The sequence below is a fragment of the Nematostella vectensis genome, chromosome 10 (genome assembly GCF_932526225.1).
Source record: "Nematostella vectensis chromosome 10, jaNemVect1.1, whole genome shotgun sequence".
Lineage (NCBI taxonomy): Eukaryota > Metazoa > Cnidaria > Anthozoa > Actiniaria > Edwardsiidae > Nematostella > Nematostella vectensis.
Window position 1 is genome coordinate 7,620,122 of NC_064043.1, and position 14,329 is coordinate 7,634,450.

At 38.6% G+C, this 14,329-nt stretch overlaps 3 protein-coding genes across 4 annotated transcripts; 1 reads left to right on the forward strand and 2 right to left on the reverse strand.

Annotated features, from left to right (window-relative positions):
• Positions 1–207: 207 nt before the first annotated feature.
• LOC5522019 (methylmalonic aciduria type A protein, mitochondrial) lies at positions 208–2,623 on the reverse strand. Its single transcript, XM_001641622.3, has 3 exons — positions 1,949–2,623; positions 1,379–1,695; positions 208–1,013 (listed from the first exon to the last, which is right to left on the reverse strand). The coding sequence occupies exons 1-3, from the start codon at positions 2,472–2,474 to the stop codon at positions 717–719; spliced, it is 1,140 nt and encodes a 379-aa protein (XP_001641672.1). The 5' UTR covers positions 2,475–2,623; the 3' UTR covers positions 208–716.
• Positions 2,624–2,792: 169 nt separating this feature from the next.
• Positions 2,793–9,362, forward strand: LOC5522018 (kelch-like protein 5). Of its 2 annotated transcripts, none has more exons than XM_032367204.2 (4): positions 2,793–3,818; positions 4,648–4,987; positions 5,805–6,004; positions 8,242–9,362. In XM_032367204.2, exons 1-4 carry the CDS (start codon positions 2,954–2,956, stop codon positions 8,571–8,573), a joined length of 1,737 nt encoding a protein of 578 aa, XP_032223095.2. In that variant the 5' UTR covers positions 2,793–2,953; the 3' UTR covers positions 8,574–9,362. The 2 variants fall into 2 exon arrangements, with proteins under 2 accessions (XP_032223095.2, XP_001641792.3); XM_001641742.3 differs by having other exon boundaries at positions 2,796–3,818; positions 4,669–4,987.
• A 415-nt stretch (positions 9,363–9,777) lies between these two features.
• On the reverse strand, positions 9,778–13,931 carry LOC5522017 (4-hydroxybenzoate polyprenyltransferase, mitochondrial). The gene is made up of 6 exons (XM_001641621.3): positions 13,318–13,931; positions 12,632–12,753; positions 12,256–12,341; positions 11,891–12,024; positions 10,194–10,382; positions 9,778–9,958 (listed from the first exon to the last, which is right to left on the reverse strand). The coding sequence occupies exons 1-6, from the start codon at positions 13,864–13,866 to the stop codon at positions 9,839–9,841; spliced, it is 1,200 nt and encodes a 399-aa protein (XP_001641671.3). The 5' UTR covers positions 13,867–13,931; the 3' UTR covers positions 9,778–9,838.
• Positions 13,932–14,329: the final 398 nt, after the last annotated feature.

Genomic DNA, 14,329 nt, shown 5'->3' on the forward strand with positions numbered 1-14,329 from the left:
AAAATTTCCAGCTGGTTGTAAAATTACCAACCGGTTAAAAAATTTCCAACTAGTTGAGAAAAAATTCCAACTAAGATAAATTTCCAACCACAACATATATATATGATATCTCCCTTCCCTAGTATATCAATAGGTTGCAGAAACAAGTCCAATACCATTTCTTCAAGGGGTGATCCCTACCCCACCCACTTCTAAAAATTGGACTAATAGCGAATAAAATTATATTTACTTCTTACACATAACATACAGTTCTATATTCTTGCATTGAAAATGAAGATTTATAGATATGAAAATACAAAAAATTAGAACACTAAGCCTCCATTTAGCCTGTGAAGCAAGCGTTTCTGTGGATGTCTCATTTTTCACTTGCTCCCATGGATGTCTCATGTTTTGCTTTCTCGTGCAGTTAAAATGATGATCTTTCCCTTTTGTGTCTTTTCTTTGCACTGGAAACCCAAAGAAGCGCTAGCTACACAGGTTAAGCCTCCTTTTCAAATAAAATAAAATACAGCACAGACTACTTTCTTGTTTCAGACAATAATACTTGTCTTGGCTCAGTATGTTTACAATTAGACTGAGTTTCCAGGAATTTAAGGATGCATACTTCATGGAATTCAAGAGCTTTACCAGTACAACTATTACCTTTTGATATAACTACTTTGTTAAATGATAATTTATGTTTTTATATATTTTATAAGTTTCAAATTCTATTAACTTTAATCATCTTCTGTTGTTCTCTCAAAGATTTTGAGCAACATGTCAGCTGCTAAACCTGGAGCCATCAAACCTTGGGCCACTAGATTCTCATAACTCTTGATCTTTTTCTTCACATTTTTATTTGCCTTAAACCTGGCCATAATCTGTTCCTTGATGTGATTCCACATCCAGATTTTGTGCTGCTTCCGTCTCTCATTCACAAGTTCTCCTGTTTCCTCCATTTTGGTGAAGAAATCTTGCATTGACTTCCATGATTTGTCAATCCCATCTCCAGTTGTAGAAGAAACTCTTAAAACCTTAAAATATATTTATAATACAATGTTGGTTCTCATTATGATAGTAGTCCACAGATAAGACAGGTGTTGATTTGTGCTGTTTGTATCCTGGTGAGAAATAAACTTCAACGATCACCCTGCAGTGGTTTCCAGATAAACAAGGGACCAGATACCCATAAACAGCACAACAAACACAATGAGCTATTAGTTATGCTCTGAGACCAGCAATTTTAAGAAACATTGTCACCCTTTTAATAAGGACACTATGGGAACTACAGCATACTTTAGACAATCCTTTGAACATGTGGGTGTCCTTTTTAATGTTAGAGGTGTTCTTAGTGCAAGAGTCCACACTATACTTTTTTTCTAATTTAAACACTACTTACAGGAGGTGACCACAATGGGGATTTACTTCTCAGCAGCTTCAAAGCACTTATGTACTCTGCTTGAATTCTCTGGGCTGGGATCAACAGATCTCCATCTGCTTTATTGATAAGTACCAAGTCTGCCATCTCCACAATCCCTTTCTTTATCCCTTGTAATTCATCTCCCCCTGCTGGGGGGATAAGCAATACAAACATGTCCACCATGTGGGCAACGGCATACTCAGACTGGCCAACACCCACCGTCTCTACCAGTATAGTGTCGTAACCAGCAGCTTCACAGAGGATGATAGCCTCATTGGTGCTACGATGTACCCCACCTGGAGGAACAGTTTTGCAAAGACAATAAAACTTAATTTCATGGTTGGCAAGGTTGGCATAAGCCTTTTTAGATTTTACTTTTCTATCATTTATTTATCACCAGTCTCTGTTGAGATTTCTGTGCAGGATTTTAACCATTTTTTTTGTAGTTAAAAGTTTTTTTTTTAATTGGGCCCACTAAGCTTGGTGTTTACTCTTTAAGGTTTGATCTAATCGGATGCAAGCACTTAACCAGTTTCTAAGAAGAATTACCTAGTGTTCCTGAGGTAGGTGATGGCCTGATGTAGGCCTTCGGGTCTCGTGACAGCTCTGTCATCCTAGTCTTATCACCAAGGAGTGACCCCCCTGTCCGAGATGACGAAGGATCAACTGCTAAAACCGCAACTTTCTGACCTTTAGAAGTCAACATCTTTCCAAAGAATTCAATAAATGTCGATTTCCCTGCCCCGGGAGGGCCTGAAAACCCTATTCTATAAGAATGTTTTCTTCCATCAGGCAAGTTTGGATATTCTTTCACATGTTTCACAACTTTAGCAAGGAGTATTTGAGCTTGCTTGAACTTTCCAGGATGCAGTGTTTCAACAAGGGTTATTCCCTGTGCTAAGCTTCCACGCTGTCCAGCTTTGATTCCATCGAAGATTCGTTGAACTAAAGGATCTGGTTCGGGAATTTTAGGGTCTTCTAGAGAGGTTAAGGCTTTTTGGGATACAGGTAGACAGTAAGCGCGTTTAACAGCGGTAGTTTGGATAATTTGGCGGATGATTCTCCTGCACAACATTTTGGAAATTTTTCACGCCGCCATCTTGGATTACCGCTGTACCTATCTGCAACTGTCTGCAGGCTATGGAGGGTTATGCTAAGAGCTGTAAGAGGATAACCCATGAATGTATTTAGTTAGCTCACCACCTCCACTCTACAGAAATACTACATTTTTGTTTTCAATTATTCAGATAAAAAATAGTTTTTTTAAATCAAACAACCAAGCACAATAAAAATAAAATCAATATCGTCGATTTAGAATGAAGGCTTCCTGTGCTTTTTGACACATACGAGAAAACTGGAACTTAGCCACAAAATTTTCCATATATTTTGACTTGTTTGCCTCCAAAAATAGTTTAGTCCTTAGGAGAATTTTATCTTGAGTGAGGTTTCCCGTCTTTTCTTAGCTGGGCCACCTTTGTGACGGACCAACGGAGCTAACAAGAGATAAACAGCCTTCAAAACCCGCCCGTAGCTCGGGTAAATAGGTTTGTCTCAATGGAGAAGGACACAAGCGATTCCGTGATATTCGCCTGCAGTACGCATATGGTAAAGACTTTCATGCGTTTTGAAGACTTTAGAAAAAATTCACAGCTTTGCGACATCAAGATAGTCATCGGAGACAAAAGGATAAGAGCACACAAACTCGTCCTGGCTTCGTTTAGTGACTATTTTAGTGCGATGTTTACAGGCGACATGGCCGAAACATCCCAAAACACAGTACATCTGACCGATATGGACCCGGCCGCCGTACAGGCTTTAATATCCTACGCTTACACTTCAGAAATTGAGATTCGAGTAGATAACGTAGAAAATTTACTATCTGTTGCGTGCATCCTGCAAATAGACGAGGTGAAAAACGCCTGTTCAGAATTTATGCGTCACCAACTCCATCCTTCGAACTGTTTGGGAATTCGTTCGTTCGCCGACGGACACGGCTGTGCGCATCTTCTAAAAGCCGCAGATGCATTTACAAAAGAACATTTTGTTGAAGTCGTTAAGAATCAAGAATTTCTACTTTTAAGCGCCGAGAGCGTAGGGGAACTCTTGTCCAGTGATGATCTAAACGTTTCGTCAGAAGCTGATGTGTTTTGCGCACTTAATATTTGGTTACGCGAAGACATTAATTCCAGAAAAATGCACATTTATCCTCTTTTATCTCTCGTGCGGCTGCCTCTTTTGTCCCCGAAGTTTTTGGTTGATCACGTTGAGTCGTCTCCGTTGTTTCGCGAAAGCGTCCCGTGCAAGGAACTCATAATCGAGGCAATGAAATATCACTTGTTACCCACTAGGAGGTTTGAACTTCAGAATGCAAGGACAAAACATCGCAAATCGACTGTTGGAAAACTTTATGTTGTGGGAGGTGAGTATGGCAGACTTTTTTGTTTTTGTTTAAATAGTTTCTCAATCTAAAGGTCAGGTTTTTTTTAACTACCTGTAAACAGTTTTTTTAACTGGGTTTAGGGTGATAAAAAGTAAGAATGCGAAATATTTTCTCAAGTATATAATCAGATAATTGGTTTTGACAGACTTGGTATATTGGTTTCTCTGCCCCTGCCCATACTTTTCTCATAACTTTACACTTTACAATTTTGCAACAAATATTACTTTTTTCGCAATTTCTTCTCGAAGACTTCAAGAGCTATACATATATAATAAGAAAAATAGTAGGCGTGTTTATTGTGAGAATTCTACAGAACATAAAATTTAATACTGTTTTTTTGGGCCAAAGGTCAATGATCTGCCCCTGCAGGTTTATAGTAATGGTTTTTTTATATTGTTTGCAGAATTGTTTAGAGAACAATGGCAGATATAGTCAATTGGGCTCCCTATCATTAAAAAAAAAAACCTTGTCAAAGTTTTTGAAATAGTAACTAAATTTGTTTATTATTAAATTTGCTTATTATTGTGTTATATCCTTTTGCTATATAATTATTCATAGCCAATAATAATTATCAAATATTTAAAGGCAAAGTACATCTTATCCTACTCTCTACCCCCTACAAAGCAAACATTCAAATAACTGCCCTACTAAGGGATAAAATGAACCAATTTTATCAATTGGTGGTAATAAGATTTAAATAACTACCCATGACTCCAAAGGTTTGTTTTACATTATCTTTATGCCAATATTATATTAAGAATTTATATATTTTTTTAAATATTGTTTGCTTATTTAATAAAATACGTAGGTTCTTTATCTTCATGTATAGGTATGGACACATCAAAAGGTGCAATAAACATTGAACAATACAGTCTGTTGACAAATGAGTGGACTTGTGTCGGCCCCATGGCATCCCGGAGGCTACAGTTTGGTGCAGCCGTGCTCGGCAACAATCTGTACATTGTTGGGGGACGTGATGGTCTTAAAACTCTCAGCACGGTAGAGTGTTATGATCCAAAGACCATGCAGTGTATGTCTGTCACATCAATGAACACTCATCGGCATGGATTAGGTGTGGCTGCTCTTAATGGACCTTTGTATGCTATAGGGGGTCACGATGGGTGGTCCTATCTTAGCACAGTGGAAAGGTAAATTCTTATCTGTTATTGTATTGCTTTTTATCTGTCTTGAGAGGCTACATATTTCTACTCTGAACAGAACCACTTGGGGGCCCTGTGGCAAAGCTTCCCTCCTTAATGTCGTGTTTTTTATTTGCTTACCACAGTCCATCAAATCTAGATTTTCTTTTTATATTGGTTTTAGTTTTGCATCTTTTTCCTGGGTTCCTGGTTTTCCTCTCTCCATAAAAAAAATCAAGGCACTTTTTTCCTATCATTCTGGAATGGGAATGGTTGGTAGAGAATATTCAGAATGGCATTTGAGTCATTCTGCTACAGGTAGGGGGGGAGTGGCCTTCATTCCATTCTGGAATGGGAACGCATGATAAACAAACACATGTTTTTTCTATTCTAATCATTCTCATTCCAGAATCACAAGTAAAAAAAATGCGCCCTTAGTTGTATTGAGGTGCCTTTTATGCCACAAACATGAGCAACCATGTTGTATCCGTGCCTTCATAATTCAACATTCAAACTGCCCATTTATTTAATGTTTTACCTTTGTTGGGAATTGATTAGAACACATTCAGGATTCTTATTGAAGGGAGGTGGGGCTTGCCAAGATAGAGCAAATGGGAGGGGGGGGGGGGGTGGTGATGAGTTATAGCTACTGTATTTTAAATGGTGTGTGGAGGGGTGGTCCTTTATGTATTTCAATTTGAAAGTATAATCTCAAGGCAAAATCATGACATGCCCAATGTCTCACTTACATCTAGGACATAATAAATAAAATAGGACCTCAGCGCTTGCACATATGGTATAATTTTTATAACATCATTTCTGATAGGTATGACCCTGATACAAAACAATGGAGTTTTGTGGCAGCAATGAGCACTCCTCGCAGTACAGTGGGAGTGGCTGTAATGGATGGCAAGCTGTATGCAGTGGGAGGCAGAGATGGGTCGTCCTGTCTAAACTCAGTGGAGTGCTATGACCCACACACCAATAAGTGGAAGATGGTTTCCCCCATGCTCAAGCGAAGAGGAGGTAATGGTAGTTTGGGATAAAGCAACCATAGCCAGAATTTTGAGCAGGGTGAGGGGAAGTTAAATTATTCAGCAACCATTTTCTCTCAGGTATCTTGTCCTAGCTTTCTGTTGTACTCTGTATTTCCTTTTATTAGATTAGCCATTCAAATCAAGTGGGATTTGTAGACCTGGTCTTGGGAATGAAAAAAAATGGCAAGAGTTATGTGTTTTTCCCCTTGATGAGCTCTCAGTTCTTAAGATATAAGCAGAAAAAAATGAAAAGGAGATGATCTGTGTGTGGGGGAATGTTGATAAGACCTCTTTAAGTCTTTCATTACTATTACGCCCTGAGACGCCTGTAAAATATAGGCCCGACTCCAAAACGTCAGAAATGCAAACTAAACATCACCAGACCCAGATACTCATGAAAGGCATAGACGATCTTCAAAAGCGCATCTTAGCAATGTAATAGAATTGACTCTATTGTCAAAATATCAAACTTGATTTCTGATCAATTCGTAAACAAATGCTTAAACTCAGAAACATTTCTTTCCAAAAAGACACAAAATTCCGAACTATCAAGTCAAAAAAAGATACCTTTATTGCGCTCCGTCATTTTACAGCAGTCAGTCACAATAATCAATGCTAGAACCTAGCGAGTCACCATGTTTAGCCTATTTTGCATGCCTGCACTGCATCATGGGAGACTTGGAAACACCTTGACAGACAGGCAGGCGATCTCCTCCCCCATAATCATAACAGTCTCTTTGCCCCAAAGCCAAACAAAACATTTCTAGTTCCAAGGAACCCAGAATAAGCCTGAAAACAATTTTTGAATAAGGTTGGGTAGCAAAGATGGCCCACATTGGGTAGCATGAGGCCATTCACTAGAAAATTCCTTTTTTAACTTGGTGAAGCCCAAACAAGGAATTATCCCATTGAATCAACCTCAGCGTGCAAACATCCATAAGCACAGCATTAATTATGCCCAAATAGACTTTATGATGTCCTAAGGCACTCCCCAGATGTGAAAAAGCTGTAATTTTTAACCCATTGACTCCTGGCTATTTTTGAGCTGAATTTACAAAAAAACAGACTGAAAACAGATACCTCCCCCCCTATTCTGAGTTTTATACAGCCCGTCAAAGTCAAACACAGCTGCACCTAGTCAGCGGTATCCAAGCTTTCCAACAGTGCTTTGCGGTCCCCACTTTTAATCCCTCGTCGTGTGCTGAAGCCAGAACAAGTTGATGGTTGCTTGTATTTTTCATCAAAAATACAGCTATGAGCATATTAGGAGAGTGTCTCAGGACATCATGAAGTCTATTGGGGCATAATTGAGTGCTTTGCTTATGGATATTTGCAAGCAAAGGTGGATTCATGATGATTTTTTCTTGTTTGGCTTTGCCTGGACGAGAAAATAATTTTCTAATGAATCACCACAGCTCTCCTAAATGCTGTGTTTTCTGAAACCAAATTGATTCCCAAATTGTTTACACTGCTATTCTGGGTCTGTATGACCTGGAATTGATTTGTTTGGCTTCGGGGTGAAAAGACTTCTAAAAAACCATCTGACTTTGGGGGGAGGAGTGTTGACTGGCCCTCCCCTCGTGAATTTTTCCATGGATCTTCCAGAATGCTTTGCAATCCGTAAAGGCATCTTCGTGGAGTGGACATTGTGTTTTAAAGCCATGGAAATGAACCTGGAGGATCAGAATAAAGGTATCTATTTGTGTCTAGAGCTGTGTTTGCTGATCTCTCTCCCTTGTGTGGTATTTTGAGCGTTTTATTGAGAGGGGTGATTCTGCTTTTTTTTCCTTGTTCGATTTGAAATTTGTCAAAGAACCTGTGCTATTATTTGGCTTAAGAGGAGTTGCCAACACCTTGGTTGGATGCATATCTTCAAGACCATTTATCCCTTAGACTGATGCCTGAGTATCTTCATCTTGTTGTGTTTATTTTGCATTTATGATTTTTTGGGGTTGTGGGTACTTCCCAAAGCCGGTACAGGCCGGTTGAGGGGTCAAGTAAATTTCAAGCAAAACTGTTGTAGTGCCGTCACTAGAAAGAAAAGGCACCCCAGTGCATTGTTGAAAACTTCAAGGCATACTGTCTTGGGTCAGCGGTAGCTTAGCTTAACTGGTAGTGTTGGACTTGAAATAGAGGGGGAGGTTTCTGTTTTCAGTCTATTTTTCTTACAATTTTGCTAAAAAAATACCCAGAAGTGAAAGGGCTAATCCATGTTTGTTTGTACAGGTGTTGGGGTTACTGTTCTTGGAAGCTTTCTGTATGCTATGGGTGGTCATGACGTTCCAGCAAGTCAAGAATGTTCTCGCCAGTTTGAATCTGTGGAACGCTACGACCCCAATACGGACCAATGGACTATGGTCCAACCAATGATAAACTGCAGGGACGCTGTTGGTGTGGCATGTTTGGGTGATAGGCTGTACGCAGTTGGGGGATACAATGGTTCAAAGTACCTCAGTGCTGTTGAGTCATATGACCCAATCAATAACGAATGGAAAGAGGTTGCTTCTTTGAACGCAGGTCGTGCCGGTGCATGTGTAGTCACTGTCATAGATAATTGATACCTGGTTTTATTTTATTACATTCAATTTACCATCTTGCACATTTGTGGTTTTCAAAACATTGTTTAGTTAAAGTCATGCGATTAAAGAACAACCAGTAAAACCGTGAACACTGGAGATAGGTATGTAATATTTGTCATGACCAATCACTTGCGAGTTATTCAAACAGTCAACTAGAAACATGTCTCAACAAGTTTCAGTATCTAATTCTCGCGTCTGATTTGTGAGGAGACAATAAACATGCCAAACATATTTTAGGTGTTCATGGTGTTACTGGTTGGGATGTAAATGAGTATTGTGAAAGTAAGAATTAGCAATTGGAGGATCACAAGAAACTCAGGGGCGGGTCTAGTTTTTCGCTAAAGGGGAGTTTGGCTCAGTGCCAAAGGGGGAGGGGGTAATTTGTTTTTGTTACATATTCCTTTCTGGCAGCCCAAAGGGATAGGGGTTAACTCCCCCCCCCCCCCCCCCCCCCTAGATCAGCTACTGAAACTAATGAAATTCAAAACCCATTGTCTCAAAATAAGTGCCTCTTATTATTTCCATGTCTGAGAAGATGATAGGTACCAGATGAAGACTTTTTATACAGTAACAAACCAGTGATGATGTGCTATCCTATTTTGACATCACAGTGAAGTGATGATAGCTGCAACTGATTTAGAAGCCAGGCTTAAATAGAAAACAAGTGAATTAAATATGTCAGACTTTTCTACAACAAAATTGTATTGAAGTCAGACAATTAATTCTTGGAAATCTTTATTTTTTTATAATAAAGTTGTTGTCAGAAGATCAGAAGATGTCGTTCCTAGTAAGTAGAAGTAGTATCAGTATATTTTCCATGTAAAGAGGCAAACATACATTTCAAAATTTGTCACACAAAGAGTGTTCCAATGCATGCTTTGTTGCAGGATAACTTTGAGAATTCTGCAATAGTAGGGATGTATATCATGAAAAACAGTACTGTGCCAATAGGGGCGGAGAGTGAAGGGTGTGGAAATAATGTGTTGCTGTGCCCCCATCCCCCCCCCTCACCCATCTCCATTAAAATGCAAAAACCTCTATGAGGTCTACCTTTATTCCAAACAGGAATTTCTAATTCATTAATAGATTTGACCTGTTAAATAACACCTAGTTTCTGGTAAGGATGATTTTTGTATCCAAAATAAAATTGACATCACAATATCATATTAATTTTTTTCTCTTGTTTTGTACTTGTCCACATTCTTATTTTTTAACACTATTATAACAGAAGTTATGTTGACAGATTACTGATCTTTTAACAGGCCCCCTCCAATAATTCCTGTCAATATTAGCAGACCCAGCCACTTATTGGACTTGAACTTCTCAAAGCAGTCTTCTGTATTCGAAAGGTTAACAGTCTTGATCTAAAAACAAGATACAATAAATATGATCTCAATTTAAGTAATGATTCAAAATTATGATTTGTCCCATGAGCATGTGAACTGGCATGTGAAAATATTGATGGAAATTAAACTACTCCCTTAATTTATCCATATTTTCCTACATTGTTAGAAATATGAAAAGGCCCAAGGGTAGCTTTTGATAGTAGAGCATTTGGTATTTGCACTAACCATTTATTTAATGAAAAAAGGTCTATACCTGCCAGGTAAGGTGGGCCGCTGCAAGGGCGAGGCTGGTGTAGTACGGCCAGGTCTGATCACATGCCATCCCAGCAATAGTCATGTTAGTCATCATAATAGCACCAAATGCCGACAACCAGTATTTAGTCTTATCACCTAGCAACAGAGCAGTAGACTTGACTCCAATTGCTCTATCATCATCTCTGTCCTGGAAAAAATCAATAAAAAGTATTGATAAATAAAAGATCTTTAATTCGTAAATACAAGACCTTGAATCAACTACTGTATAAGGGTTTTTAAAATACCTTCCCCACAATTTCAATTTTGCATCAGTCTGGTCCCTAGTCATTTATAAAAAAGAAGTTAAATGCTATCATAACAACTAAAATAACTACACATTTACCAACAATACTGCATTTTTTATTACCAGCCCCTCAGGGGTTGTCCAAACAGGGGTTTGCATAACTTTTTCAATATGCTTTTTATGTTAACAAGGAGTACAGTAGACCCGTCACCATAAACAAATGTGCTAAAATATAAACTTTACATATCCAAAAGCTATTTATGCTGACAGCAGAAAAAAGGCCAAGGACACTAATGAATTCCCAGGTCTAAGTAAGCAAGTATATACTTGCCATTTGTGATTACTGTAAGTACTTGTGCAAAACATTTTATTCTTAAAAATTGCTTATACACTAACATAGCTAAAAAATCTGAATGCAAGCGTATATTTACTCTTTTTCTATGCTCATACTCAAGCTTCCGAAGCCTAAGTGCTAGTTCTTGAATAGCCTCCTTGAGCATATTCTTATTCGGCTTAACAGTATAACTTTACTGGGGATATTTTCCATGCAATGACAGGATTTAGTTGGAGGACTCCAGTAATACAAAGCTTAAACATGATTCAACTATTTGTTAAAACAGACCAAATGAAACTGTGCTTCTTTATATACTACAAGAGCCGCTTTTTATTGTTTTTGTTATTGTTTATCTTGCAACATTGAGGGCCCTTGGGTATGTTTATCTCCAACAATTTTGTGTGTTTTTATCATGTTTTGCTGTCTTTCCAATGGCGCCCAAGTTCAAAGTTCAATCAAAAGCTAGTGCAGGGTTGATGACGTCATACCTCGACCAATCAAAAATGTTTGCCCGACAGACATAGCGCTTATAATAGATTCCCAGGATCTACATAATTTTCCATGCTTTTAATTTAAATCCCCTGTCAAAGTCCATACCTAGAAAAGGGTTTTAACCATTATTTTTGTATTTTAGGTGGGGCAAACCCACTTGGAATAATTTGTTGTCATAAACTAAACATACTTCAAAAAATTACGGTAGGTGGTTTCATATATATATCCATAAGATATGAGTCCTATGGGAGGATGGGTGCTCATATATTAGCGTGAAGGGGGGGGGGGGTGTCCTTACAGTAGGATATTGTGAGGGTTGCAAGCTAAGCCTGGTATTTTAGGGGACTTAGTATTAAGGGATGGGTTATTTTTGGGTGGTAAGTTTCTATCCATAGTATTTTGGGGTATAGAATTCAAGGTTGCACAGTTTTTTTTTGGTGTCCACAAGTTTCTGTCCTGGGTATCTATAGTGCCACCCTGGGATATGAGTTTAGTTTAGGTGATTTCATTGTACTGCAATTAGTAAAGGGTATCATAAACCAGATAAACTTGGAATGAATATATGGCGGTATGATACCAAACATACTTGGAATGAATATATTGTGTCATAAACCAAAGTCCATGGCACACCAGCCAGGTAGAGAGGTAGACAGACGGACCAATCGCAGGAGCCCTGGATGGCTGACCAGCCCAGCAGGGCCCCATAGTTGAATGTTAAACCTGAGGACAACAGCATGCATAAAACTTTCTGTATTGCAGTCTGCTATGATCATAATACATAAATACATATCAATTCATGGTGATCCTCCCAAGAAAGTGTGTACATTTTAGTAAAACAAAGCCTACTTTGTTAGCCTTCTCCCTGTTTTAAATTCTACTATGAGTACTAAGGTACAGCATACAGTGTGAACTTGGTTCAAGAGAAAATTTTTAACTCATTTGCAGTCTTACCTAAAAAGAGCTGTGGCCAGTATGTAATTCTCTTCATGAGTGGGTAGACAATAACAAGCCCAACGGATGCCGCACCAAGAAAAATACTAAGACAAAAAATCATATAAATGTTAATGATGTTTTTCAGCTGCACTTTTAGAGTGGTTTTCAAAATCCTGTGCAACAAAATTGTTAATGTGTAATAGTCGAGCCAGAACAAAAGAGAACAAAGACATTACAGTGTATTAGTACTAAATAAACAAAATAGTATTTCATGGGTTTTTTAAAACCACTCTACTGTTCTTTCCAGTGTCAAATCACCTACCTCCAGCCCCTCCTTTTCAAATAGTTTAGACATTGGCTGTCCAAATATCATATTTACTTATCATAGCATTACCTGTACACATTAAGAGAGAGAAGCACAGCAAGACCAGCACTCAGTTGTGCACCAAGAAACACGAGTGCCTGGAAATGGTTGATGTGTCCTGCTGCTAGGGGTCTGCTAATAGTTCTTGACACCTGATAAGGAACTTTTTGTCACTACCAGCAACACCAATGGCATTATTATCACATGTTGGTTAAGTGTACTATTGGCTGAGCAGATGGCACGGGGTGGAAGCTTATGTGTTGTTGTGTCTTTTTTTTTAGGAACCCTCATTATGTTTTGCTTACTCCAGTTTTATATGCTGACAGTGGTCATATCAAGAAGCAATGTGTTAAACGTTTTGTATTTTAGGGATATAAAAAAAAATCCAGAAAACTGATCTCCCCTAGAAATTGTAGTTCATGTTATATATAAACCCTCTCCCTTACTCCTTCAAAGGGTAATTTTGAAAGTCACTGATTTTGTTTAAAGAAACCTTTGTCAGTTCTAAAACTATCTAATAATTTCTCTTGATTGATTGCTGTTTGATCAATCATATAAAAACTTGTATATTGTTTCTGGTTTTCCTTTGTTTATTTTCCAAAATGGTCTCCCTAAAAAATGAAACAGTCTGCCTAATAGCCTGTACACTGTTTTATGTGATTTAGGCAATGATATTGAAACCAGCTTTAAGGATTTGCTAGCCATGCCAAACCCACCTTTTTATCATAATCTGAATCCCACATATCATTAATAGTACACCCTGCGCCACGCATAATCACTGCTCCTAAACCAAACAATGCCATCATTTTCACATCTGGGAATACCCCAGGCGGTGCAGCCATAGCTATACTCCATGTACACGGCAAATATAGCAGCCAGGTTCCGATTGGTTTATCAAATCTTGCAAGTTTCAAATACGGCTGAACGGCTTTTGGACAAGTATCGACAAATTCTGCTGCCGTGTTCAGTGTTCGGCTCTGCAAGCGTAGAGTTCTGTTAATAGATCTATTTTGAGGATCAAACAGCGGATGAGTAGATCCTGTGTAATGTCTTATGTCGATTTGACCAGATTGTGTGAATGTCTGCGGTGCCAGACACGAGTTGTAACAGCAACACGACTCCATCCAAGGTCTTATTTGAAGTCTGTAAATATTGCCATCACCGGCTAACCGTCCATAGTTTCTGCATATTATCAGTTTATAAGTGTTCTGCTGCAGCAGATGAATTTTTCGTAAGGATCGCAATCCAACACTGCGGAAATACATGTTTACGAGGGGGAACGTTGCATGACGCTGCACAATTACGTCGCCATATTGATTTACCCATGGTGCATTCCAAAACACAGGAAGCCCAAACTTTGATGCAAAAATTTCCGAGAATAAAGACTTGTCCGAAAATAACTGTTGTCCGAGATTTTAGCAGGCGTCTATTATGTTGTTGGTAAAATCACCTTTTAATGAGATAACTTCAGAAGATTTATAGAGCTATTCGAAAATATAAAAAAAATAAAAATCAATTAGGGCGTATGATTTGGATAGCCCTCTAGATCATATGCTCTCAACTCGGGTTACTCTCTGGGACCGTTTTGTTGCCCTGGGTACCAGCGGCTCTAGAGCTTCACTATCAAAAAGCCAAGAAGCAGCGAAAACAACAGAACGAAGTGTTGTTGCTTGCTCACAACTCTTTGATACTGCTGGAGTGTCCGGCTACTAAAGACGGTTAAAGACG